Here is a 12,140-nt window from a genome sequence, read left to right on the forward strand (position 1 = left end):
ATCTATGTGATGAAGAGTAATGCTTGTAATCTTTTATGAGCATGCACTAGATGGCGTGGCTTGTTTATCTTTCATAGGTGTTTTGTGAAGTAACAAAACTTCCTCACGCAAGTTTCAGGATTTTTTCAAATTTCAATAATCAATGTGAAGTGCACTTTGAAAACTTCAAAGGATGGTTTACACCAGAACGAATGAGAGTACAGAACGAATGAGAGTATGAAACAGCAATATTAAGAAGTTTAACTCAATCTTATAAAATCGGGGTTTATAAGACGAGATTTACACCTATTTATATACTATTAAATGTTCTTATCTTTGGTCGATATGAGATTTCCAACCAACAGAATTGTCAAGAATCATGCAGAAGATAGCAAAATCATGCAGCAAAAGCTTAACTTGAAAATGGATTATGATAAAGTTAATGTGAAAATAATAATGCTACAACTGAGTAATAGGAGAAACCAGGAAGAGATCCCTAGGCAAAATTTCCTGGAGGTTTCTGTTCTTTCAAAACTGAAGACTCTATAGATGCTCATAATCATATCCAATGATAGCCCTAATATAGCAAGAAATGAAAAAATAACACACACACAAAACACAACCACACTCTTGTTCTCCATTGACACTTGGTTTTCCCTCACCTTTTCAACCTCAGACCTGCATTACCAGAGAAACAAATCAATAATCATATCCAGATAAACTCAATAATTGTTATTGAATGATTTATATAGGGACAAAAAAGTTATTTGAGAAAATAATAATAATAATAAAAATAGTCTTCATACATTGTGGTTAGAGTTAGGATTTGAACCCAGAAGCAGAAATAATCTTCATACATTGACAAGGCCCTTTGTTTCATCCTTCTTTATGAAAAAAACACTTATATTTTGAATTAAGAAAAGCACATTCAGAAGAAGAAAAAAACAATTCTTTGGTTATTTTGAGAAGTTATTTGGTGTAGTTGTTGAAACTAACCTTCAAAATAAATGAAAATAAAAAGTACTTTTTGCTGTTGGAGAAGCTTCTGAAGTAAACACTTAAAGTGGAAAATCAAAGAAAAGCTTGCAAGTTCTCACCTTAAAACAGCATTGTCCCTGAGTACATGATCCAGTTGCATAGAAATATGAGACTTCCAAGAATCAAGATCACTAACTTCTTTCATCTGCAGAGACAACAAATTAGTTTTAGGTGAACAGAAAGTGAAACCATAGTGATGTTTTATAATTATAGACAGATATTGGCAAAAACATTGTTACATCATACCATGACATCTTGTTTTTCAAGGAAACGCCTAATTTCTTGTTTGATCTTCTCCAGAAGTAGATCTTTTTCTCCCATGTCTTTGCCGTACTCTTTGAAAATACTCACATATCTGGAGTTTAAGTCCTCCATATACTGCTCCAAAACAGACAAATTTAAGTCTAGGTAGCGAACTTTCTGCATGAGAATCTTGAGAACCGTATCCCCAGGCATCCGGCCGACTTGTTGACGGATTTCTTCAACTGGATCAGGAACATTACCATTCACAATTACAGCTTCTTTGTTTTCAGAAGAGATTTCTGAAGTAGGATCAGAATTGATCCCTCTGATAGTATTTTGTTGAACATCACCAGCATCGGCAGCATTAGCAAGGAGGGATGATGCTACCCTCTTCTCCCCATTACCTTCCCCAGACACAAATGGCTTATCTTGAGCATATATCAAATCCTCCAGCATTCTCTCAATGGCATCCACCCCATAAACTTCAACAATGCTTAGTGTGCAATAGAATTCTGAACCATAGTGGCTTTGAAGGTTCAATTTTAGATACCTCACCCATTTTTGCTCCTGAAGAACAAACCTTTGAGCCTGCTTCACATTTGAGGCCGTGAAGTTCCCGAGGAATATCCAACTGTCTGTTGGGTAGACCAAGCTGCCATGCAATTCAAAATCTTTGAAATTGGAAGAATGGTGCTCAAAATTAGCTATTTCTATTGTTTTTACCAAGGTTTCTTCTGAAAGTTCTATAACAACAAATTTCTCTTCTGAAGAACACGGATTTCGGAGATATTTGTCTTTGTTTCTGCTTAGAATATCAGATGCACCTCTGGCTTCTTTGTTAGAAGATAGCACCTTTGCTCCCTTTGCTGCTGAAGCATAATTGTATTCCGAACCACCAGGCTCTAATCTATGTATTATATTTTCATGCTGACTAGTGGCAGACTTAATTTTAGAACCAATTGCTCTGCTCTTGAATTCGTCAAGACCAAGAGGCATGGCCTGAGACAAGTGATTATACTTGTGCACATCATTTTGAAGTTTCACAGAAGATTCAGATCTCTCAACTTCATGCTCCTCTATCTTAGGAGAAATGTAATTTTCTTTGTCACCCGGTACAACATTGTTTATACTTTCTCCACCGGAAAGTGACTCGACAATAAAACCATTGGATTTGGCAACATCAGAGGAGAAAGTCTCAGAAGAAGTATAGGTGTCATCATCAGTCTCTTTAGTCAAATACTCATCAGCAGAGTTAGAGTTTTTACATTGGTTGTGTTCATCTTCATGCCAATTTGATACACCAACTGGAACTTCTCCAAGTCCATCTAAATATAGACAATAAACTGACTAAATAAGAACAGGCTACATACATATGCAAGGAAAAAGGATTCTTTTGTTTTTTTCATGTATGTTTGTTTGTTTTGTCCTCAAGATGAAAATTTTCATTCAGGGTGATGAAGGGCATGTAGCAATATAAAATAAAAGGTTTTTAAATAGAAGTGCAATAAGAAATAAATGTGTACAGTAGATAAACGAGCAAGAAACACAAAAGAAGCATGGATTTTCTTGCATTCAAAACTAAAAAGTAATAAAACATTAACAACAACATTTCTTCACCAATAACAGTATGAAGTTACCTCAGACAGAATAATTTTTTTGTGGGCTGGAGCAATCAGCAGTCAAATTTTGGACTTCTTCCTTTCATTACATTAAAGCTGAATGTGAATTTTGGTTTGTTGAAATCATTCCTTTAAACTATTTATTTCACTTTAAAGTGTTCAACATTTCTGTATGTTTTACAGTAACTAGATTGCTGAATCCAATTATCAAACAATAATATACAAAGCTGACCTCTGTTTATATTATGACGCATGGAAAGTGCTTGAAAATTCAGTGATGAAATTGTCAGATTTATTCAACTACTCAGCACTTACATGTCAATGTGAAGGCTTCTTCTCCCTATCAATATAGTTAAAATTTCATTGTATTGGAAAAAGGGAGAAAAGATAGTAAAAGTTCAAAAAAATTTACTTTTTTAGATCTGTAACTCTTGTGATAATACATAATTCCTGTTTAAGATTATATGCCACCTTTCACATTGTGTTGTACTAATGCTTATCTACTTTCTGTAAAATTAAATTTTATAAATGCTGAGAGGGAATTGAGTATTCCATAAAATAGTAATCATTTTGATCAAACACAACCAATAAAGTATAACCCCAAAAAAATTCTTTAACAACACAACGAAAACACATCAGGTAAACAAATTGGAAGCATAAAGCTTCCACCACAAAGGAATTATTAGGAAACATAGGGATAAAGGTGATCAATATCTGTATTCCAATACCAAAAATAATTTCTTTACAATATACTAGATCTATCCCAGCAAAGAGTACACAGATAAACTGATGCAAAACAAGAACAAGAAGCTTAGTAAAAAAAAGGCCATGTATCCATCTGCTGCAACCATTATTTATGCAAGAAAAAAACAGTGCCAAGTAGAGAAGGAATCTCATTCACACACAGCCATGCCTCGATAGCTAAAAACAAAGCCAGCAGAGAACAAAAGTAATACCTCCATAACCATAGCCACAGCTTATCCATAAGCTGAAGAGGAAGACCAAGCCCCACAAAACAAAGACCAAAGAAAGAGAAATTTTATACAGATAGCTCCTCCCACTTGTAGCCTTCTCTACAGCCCTTCTTTCCAGAAGAGCTTTTCGTGATCTCTGCATCGCACATCAACCCAATTCACTGCAACACCCCTGCAACACATCTTGTTTCTTCATTCAGAGCTCAAAAAGATGCAAAAGCAGGAAAAGGGTATGCAATGTATCAAGTAACTTTTGAGTTCAGCAAAGTGCCACACATAAAACAAGGCTCTAAGATATATGAGGGATCACAGCAATGTAAGAGCACACACGCATGGAGTGAGATACAAGCAGAAGATTCTTATAAATCTGAAAGGTGAATGCAGTAAAGTACAAATACCCCACTCCCACCAACAAAAAGAGGAAAAGTTCAATTGTAAGCAAAGCTCCATGAAATGAAAATTTTCAATCAATATCTCAAATCCATCCATCTTCATAGTAAAGCAAAAGAATACCCTCTTATAGGAAAAGCAATAACGTGCCACCAAAAACGAACATGACAAGACTCCACTCCAAATCCAATTAGCAAAAACAAGACTCATCATACAAAATTGACCTTTATTCAAACCCAATACTAATAAACTGAGAGGGTCAATGACAAGCTGAGATTGTGAACAAGACAATTACCACCTAATCCTAATTCATAAGCAGTTTCACCAAATCACAACTACTCAGACAACCCTTAGATACAGTAGCTAGAAGATCTCCTTGAGATAGATTTTCAGATTGGTGAAACACAGCAAGCACTACTTCAAACCAAAACAAAAAACAAGAAACACTCAGTAGTCATTACTATAGTCCAAAACTGCACTGAGAAGGTTCATGGGAAGAACAGAACAGGCATGGAATCCAAAAGGGTCATGGAATCAAGCTAGAATTCGATGTGAAACACAAGAAATCAGATGTGGGATCCAAATCACAAAGTATGCATAGAATATGTACAATTGAATGATGAAGTTTGACCTTTGGGATTGAGAAGCAGTGAAATTGGGTGTGGGAAAAGTGTTGTTCTAGCAATTGGAAATCATTGAGAATGGTGAGGAAAGGAAATGGGGTTTGTAGGAGAAGGAACACAACGCGTGGAAACTGCATCCAGGTTGTCTTGTCTTGTCCATTCCTTTTGAATTCAAAATCATTCCTTTTTCTCTCTCTCTTCTTCCTTTCAATGGTAACAACAAAAATCTTACTTACATAACTGGAAAAAAATTTACTTCATGCCTTTTCTTTTGAATTCAATCATGAATTGTTTAATCATTAAATTTTATAATAATTAATTATTGGATTAAGTAAAGAAACAAAATTTTGACTTTTACATTTCCATGAACTTAAAAAAACCTTCTTTGTCATTCAATAATAGTTAAATCAGTTTTGAACATCGATGGTATTCTTCCTAATTAATAACTTTTTTCTATAATTATAATTTTACTTATTTCTTTAAAACATGGTAGATAATACCAAAATGAATGTAAAACCTTCCGTTTATTTTATTCATCAAAAATTAAATTAATTGATTGTTAAAGATCAAATTTTCGCCGTTTCTATGTTATGGATTATTACTTGATGGCTGTTAAGTAAAAAATTAAATATTTTGTTTAATAACATTAATGACCAAAGAAGAAGTTAATGGTTTACCCTAATACTTCATCATTATACTTTATCTAATTATTATTATTATTATTATTATTATTATTATTATTATTATTATTATTATTATTATCATCATCATACCGATAAAGAAACCTCTTATCTAATTACTACTTCTAATTTTAATTTGTGAGTATTTTCGGTAATGTAAGAGATTTTCCCTTTAAATTTGTTAAAAAATAATGTACTTTTGCTAGATTTATTATTATATCATGTAGTCCATTAATTATTTTTAAATATAAAATTCTTTTTATGGTAAAATCATAAACTAAGAAACCCAAACAAGAAAACAATGAATACTAATGGAAAAGAAAATAATTTTTATAAATAAAGAAAAAAAGGTGTTATTTAATAAATATGGGTTAGATTTTGAGTTTCTTATTTTCTTTTAGTTATCATTTCTTATTAACATGAAAAACATTGTTTTTATTAAAATTATTAGATGAGATATTGAGATCAATTAGGTTTTGTTTACTCAATAAAATTTACGATGAAAGTTTTTATGCATAATCAATTATGATCTTTATTCTAATTGATTGAGTGACTAATTGATTATGGATTGAAGTGTAATTGATTATGAATAGTAAGTGTAATTGATAACTAAATGAAACATAATTGATTATTTTAATAAACAATGCTTTGAATGATAATAGACTATAATTTACTTTTTCACTTATAAATTATCAATATTTTGTTTAGTTTGTTCTTTTAAAAATTTGTTTAAAAATATGTCAAAATATCATATTACTCAAATATTTATTTTTAAGCACACAAAAGGTTAGTATTGTTTAAATATATATGGATATCAATAACAAGGATTAAAAGATAATTATATAGATTATTATTGTGATAGATATGTAAATGAAGAAGTTAAATTTAAATTGAAAATGTTTATTTCTTTTATAATTAATTAAGATACATATAAGGTGAGAATGAACTATATTTTTAAGGTTTTTTAAAATTTGATGTGTTTGTGTAATACTTATGTTTAATAGATTCATGTATAATGAAAGTACATTTTTTTTCCTTAACATAAATTAATATATAAATATTAATTTTTATTTTCATTGAAATAATTCAAGTTTAAGGCAAGAATATTTTAGTAATTGAATTAATAAAATAATTTCAATCATATCACATACCAACTTTCTAGTAAAATCTACTCACTTGCACCAAAAACAACTTAACTTTGTCCTTTTTTTTCTTTCTCTTCTTCCCCTTCTCACTCTCATTCTCATCCAAAAGCCTAACAATGTTTTGTCATCTTCTGAACTTTTTTGCCCATATATTAATCTCCATTACTTCAATTTCACAACCTTCTCTCACTTAAGATTCTTTTCTTTTTGTCTCAATAAAGTCCGTCAAAGTATATAAAATGTGATATTTTAAAAAAAATTACCATATTAATATATCCTTTTGTTATTGTATAATTTATCTTGATAATTTTCCAAAAAATAATCCAATTTATAAATTTAATAATTTGAAAAGTAAATATTGATATTTTTGCATAATCATTATTTACTTTAGTGCAAGAAAAATAAAAAAGCAATAGCATTGATACAATCCAATAATACTTGTGTGAATTTGGCAGTTAACAAACATAATTGGAAACTATATAAATTACACATCCGAGCCTGTGATTTTTGTTATTTCAAAATGACCCCCACAAGAAAAAGTAAACTTCACAGCACAAACATTAAAAAGTAAGAGTATGATAGGATATGATATACAAGAAGCTCCTGAAAAGCTTCATAAAATCCAACTCCCACACATATAGATACATACATACATGATTCATACAAAAGGATTTCTTTAGTATTAAACAATTATTGCAGTTCCCACTACTTTCAACCATCTAATCTGTCAAACCCTTCATCTCATGCTCATCACAGGCCTCAGAGTCACACTTGAAGCTGGCAGAGATGGTGGTCGCACTATTGGAACACGTCTCACCACTGAAAATGCTTCATTAAGACGTGCTACACGACCCATCAGCTGAGACACCTTCTGAAAAAGTTGTTTTTGAGAGACCCACAAAATTTTCCAAACAATGTAAGCACACATAGACAAGTATCGACAAAACCACCATCATATGCATGATGCAAGTGGGCAGGGATGCATGCATGCATGACCACTCCTCGACAACATCAAATCATAATGAACAAGTTGTCACTAAAAGCTTTTAGACGTGGGTTTCCAAAGTCTTCCTCTACCTCTGTTTATTGGCTATCATTCGCCTGATCAGCTCCATTGAATCAAGAGCTTACACTGGCTCCTCTTCTCCTCACATTGTCATAAAAATTCTATATACAACAAGGGAGAACAAAAACTCCAGAATATGGAAAAGCTAAAACGCCACAGAGAACCCATAAACAATATACTGTACCCCGTAACATGCTGAAGGGTAAACCTTAAAGATGAGATCAGTCTGTACCAAAGGACAACACACAACCACACAGATCATAAATCTCAGCCCTCTTTTGGTTCCAGGTTTTACAAAAAAAGTTGATGAACTGTCCAAAACTGCTCAAGAGTTAGTAGTAATGGCGGGCACAACAGCAGATTAAAGACACCCTTTTTATTAATTGAGAATCTCAATGAAATTCAGTAGCTAACACAAGAAATTCTAGCATAATGCATGATTCATTCTATGTGGTCTTTGCTCAGCATTAAAGTCAATAGCACGAAACACGGACAGGTTCTAGAATTAACAATTAATTTTCTTACGGATACTGGCAGCCAATTTGAGTTGAACATATATTGGCTTTGTTACATTTAATAACAAAAATCAGAAAACAACTAATGCGTCAAGATACAATTTATTCCCAAAAAATATGTTGCTTGGGTTGTATTTATCCTCAAAAGTCCCTACATATATAGAAAGCAATCCCGAAGCTGCCAATTCATGTACAAGACAAAACATTGGAGGAATCAAAGCAAGCAACCATGTCCAGTAACATCTTTAGGAATCAGATTATATAAATGTACCTATGACTATTCAACAATCTAACTTCAAGCATACTTAGTCACCTCACCGCAGACACCCAACCAACTCATAACAGCTTATCAATGCATGTTTAGGAAGAATCAACACTCAAATTTAAAGAAACAACAACTTGTTCTTTGGAAACTCTCAAAATAAATCCGTAAAAACAAGCAATTATCTCTTCAAAATAAGCCAAACACCAAACACACACTTTCTCATCTTCCAGAAGTCACAGCTCATTATTCTTTGATAAAGAGAGACATCCTTTGTTGTTTCTAAAAGGCGACATATTTAATTTAAAAGAAAAATTATTTAAGACAGTCAAACACTGATACGAGTTAGACCAACGCCTATAGGTGTCAAAACGGGTTACACTAAGTTGGTTGACCCAAACACACCTAAAAAAATATAGGGCTTCGGCTTTGAATTTTGATCCTGAAGTAACCGTATGCATTTTCTAAGTCTGATTTTGATTATTTTAACCCACAAAGTCTATTTGTACGACTAGCCCATTTTGCCACCTAACCTAAAAAAACCTCTTCCGACAAACCCAACTTCCATTCATTAGACAAGCAATTACATGTTATGGAAAATGCTTAATTTTCAAATACCTCTCTCACAGTTCGTAAAAATAAACAATTATGTCTTCAAAAACAATGCTTTGAATATGTATGTATATATGCATGTGTGTATATGAAGGGAGCAAGGACCTTATCATCGAGAGCGAGGTTGAGCTTGACGGTCTGAGTCTTGCGCTTCATGCTGTACAACCTCCTTCCCAGGAAGAGGAGTCCGAGAAAAGCGGCAGCAGCAGCCACAGAGAGAGACCAGACAGGGAGAGGCAGAGGCAGAGGGTTCACCCAACACCTCAACACCTCAAACGGAACCTTCCACCACACCAATCTCTTCTCCTCCCCCTCCTCTTTCACTTCCTCTTCTTCCGCCTTCAAACTCTCCACCGCCGCAGGCTCTGCCACAGACTCTGCCTCAGGCACCGTCACCGCCGTGGACGCGTCGGAATCGGAATCTGCAGTCCAGGGAGCGGCGGGATTGGGAAAAATCTGATCGGCGACATAGGAATCATCGAAGTTGCGATCGACATCGGAATTGGAAGTGGAATTGGAATTGGAATTGGAATTGGAATTGGAATCGGAATTGGGATGGTGATCGGGAGGGAGGAGGGCGAAGTGGTCGTGGCGGATGGCGGGGAGAGTGGGGGCGGGGAAGAGGAGGGGAACGTCGTCGTTTGGGTGAAGGAATTCCCAATCTTCAACTTCGATTTGCGCGTCCATGGTTTCGATTTGAAACGAAACCCAAAGGGAAAAGAAAAGAATTAAGGAATGAAGTTAACCCTAGGTTTCAATTTGGGGAACTGCTATATATAGTAACTCACTTTCACTGACACTTCACACTTTCACTTTCACTTACACTTTCACTTACGGTTACACTACGCGCCAACACCGTTTCACTCTTTCGTTTTATTCAACTACTAATTTATTATTATTATTATTTTATTATTATTATTATTATATAAGAAATTTATCTTATCTTACAACAAAATACATTGTTAATGCTGAATGATTACTTATTTTCTTCGAAGATGTGTGAATATAAAAATAATAATAAAATAATAATAGTTTTGCACGAAAAGCTTTTTATTTAATTTTTTTATTGTGAAAATGTAGTTATCGGTTTATATAGTCTGCAATGCATGCTTACCGTACCATTATGAGAGACGTGCTAAATAGGGCTTCGATGCCGTGATGACGCGGGGCAATCCTTGTGCTAAGAGATCTGGACCGTTGTGATGAAAGGATCCAACGGTCCATTATTGTTGCAATTCATTGATAAGTGGGTCCTTAAATGTAGTACCACTTATTTATTAATAACAAGTACACAATGTTGTATGAAGTTTTATTTGGTGAGGTTACATATCTCTTTCTTCTTGAATTTATTGAGGTTGTTGGATGAATACTCCTAAAAATAGTTAGGTTAAGGAGAGGAGAGTTTGATCTTGGGAAAATTTTAAAGGAGATTTGAGGTAGATACGATTTATCAATTTATGAAATGGTTGAAAATGACTTGTTTTATTCGTTAGGTTATGAGTGGATGGATCCTAAAGTGGTAAAATATATTTTTATGTATTGTCGGGAACTATGATAGAATCGTATGCAAAGAGCATTCAAATACTCTAGGATGATGTCAAGATGGACATGATTGCAATCAAAAAGTGCTCGACCATTGACAATATGTGTCACAATCGAGTGGGTAATCCCTTAGAGTTTTGTTATACATATAGTTGTATGTTCTCGGATGTCTTTGTCTGATTACCCTTTGATGAGTTCATCACAGCTATGCCACACACCCTTAATGTGGCCCCATCTCAACTTCATTTAAAGTGTTGGCTTCACTTCAAGCCTTTCGACTTTTATATGATATGTTCGGTTTGCATTTCTATCCTCAAGTCTTTTTGCATTACTCGCCCTAGGACATTTGTTGGTTGGTTGTCATTAGTGAGTCAGTCAAGTGTTTGTCTTTTTTCACCCTACACATCCTTGTACAAAAACTTTAAAGGTGAGTTCTTCAAGGCGATCATCAAGTCATCTAGCTGAGACCACTTCTTTGATAGGGATACATCAAAATTTCTCCTATATTGGACTTAGAATTCAGTTTGATATCAAAGGTGGTCGAGATTTATGATAACTAATGAGGACAAATAATTCTTTGGCGTCTTATATCTCTTACCTTGGAAGTTACACACTCAGAAGATACCTAAGATATATCTTTCACCACAAAGATGGGTGAACTTTAGCGAATATGTCTTTGTTATCCTTTCTTTGATGTATTTGGTCAGTGTTAACTTTGCTAAATGTTTTTTTGGTTTTGAGACATAATGACTCAATATGCTTATGGTTTCCTACAAGTGTTGAAGGGATCAAGACAAGAAAAGAATCAAGTCGATAAGGCTTCAGTTGTTGCCACATCAATTACCGAGACCCTCCTCCCCCACCCCGACTACTCATAAGAAGGACCTTGTGCAGTCCCTCTTGAGAAGAAAATTAAAAGGGAGAAGTCGAATAAGCATTTGTCTCCATGGAGATTTCCAAAGAGGGCTTGACCATCAACTTTGGATGTTCAAAGCAATTCTTCTAAACATTTCCATGAATTTTCTTAAAGATTCATTCTTCTCCTATCGAATATTAATGAAGGTGAGAGATGTCAACTGATGTGGTCAACTTGTTACAATTTGTGTCTTAGTTTTAGTCATTAAGGTCTCAAAGTTGTTTGTGGAAAATGGGGGAAGTTGAGTAAACCAACTTAGTGCTACTCTGTTTAAAGATGTCGAGAAAACGCGACATAGTTGGCATCGTTCGAAGTATATAAGTCTATACATCAAACATGTTCATAAAGGTCACCTATTCCATCGTATCAGTCTATATTTAGGCTCATTCAATGTTGGGATGGGGGGACTTGACATTCATTATCCTTTCCACAAAAGGGTATCGGTGTGCACTTCCCTATGTCAATGAGGTGTTTTTCGAAGTGTGAAGTTGTGATTCCACTTCCAACGTTTGGGTTTTGGAAATAGGAGGTGCTTC

General features: G+C 34.1%; 2 protein-coding genes across 5 annotated transcripts; both read right to left on the reverse strand.

Annotated features, from left to right (window-relative positions):
* Nucleotides 1–391: 391 nt before the first annotated feature.
* LOC137834587 (Galactose-binding protein) lies at nt 392–5,127 on the reverse strand. Of its 3 annotated transcripts, none has more exons than XM_068642632.2 (5): nt 4,875–5,127; nt 3,836–4,025; nt 1,264–2,585; nt 1,077–1,162; nt 392–657 (listed from the first exon to the last, which is right to left on the reverse strand). In XM_068642632.2, the coding sequence occupies exons 2-5, from the start codon at nt 3,993–3,995 to the stop codon at nt 408–410; spliced, it is 1,818 nt and encodes a 605-aa protein (XP_068498733.1). In that variant the 5' UTR covers nt 3,996–4,025; nt 4,875–5,127; the 3' UTR covers nt 392–407. The 3 variants fall into 3 exon arrangements, with proteins under 3 accessions (XP_068498733.1, XP_068498735.1, XP_068498734.1); XM_068642634.2 differs by having other exon boundaries at nt 4,705–5,075; XM_068642633.2 differs by having other exon boundaries at nt 4,854–5,001.
* Nucleotides 5,128–7,251: 2,124 nt separating this feature from the next.
* LOC137834588 (uncharacterized) lies at nt 7,252–10,134 on the reverse strand. 2 transcript variants are annotated; one of them, XM_068642635.1, is made up of 2 exons: nt 9,252–10,134; nt 7,252–7,562 (listed from the first exon to the last, which is right to left on the reverse strand). In XM_068642635.1, exons 1-2 carry the CDS (start codon nt 9,831–9,833, stop codon nt 7,428–7,430), a joined length of 717 nt encoding a protein of 238 aa, XP_068498736.1. In that variant the 5' UTR covers nt 9,834–10,134; the 3' UTR covers nt 7,252–7,427. The 2 variants fall into 2 exon arrangements, with proteins under 2 accessions (XP_068498736.1, XP_068498737.1); XM_068642636.2 differs by having other exon boundaries at nt 7,252–7,559; nt 9,252–9,906.
* Nucleotides 10,135–12,140: the final 2,006 nt, after the last annotated feature.

The sequence above is a fragment of the Phaseolus vulgaris genome, chromosome 5 (assembly GCF_051622355.1).
Source record: "Phaseolus vulgaris cultivar YP4 chromosome 5, ASM5162235v1, whole genome shotgun sequence".
NCBI classification, from domain to species: Eukaryota; Viridiplantae; Streptophyta; class Magnoliopsida; order Fabales; family Fabaceae; genus Phaseolus; species Phaseolus vulgaris.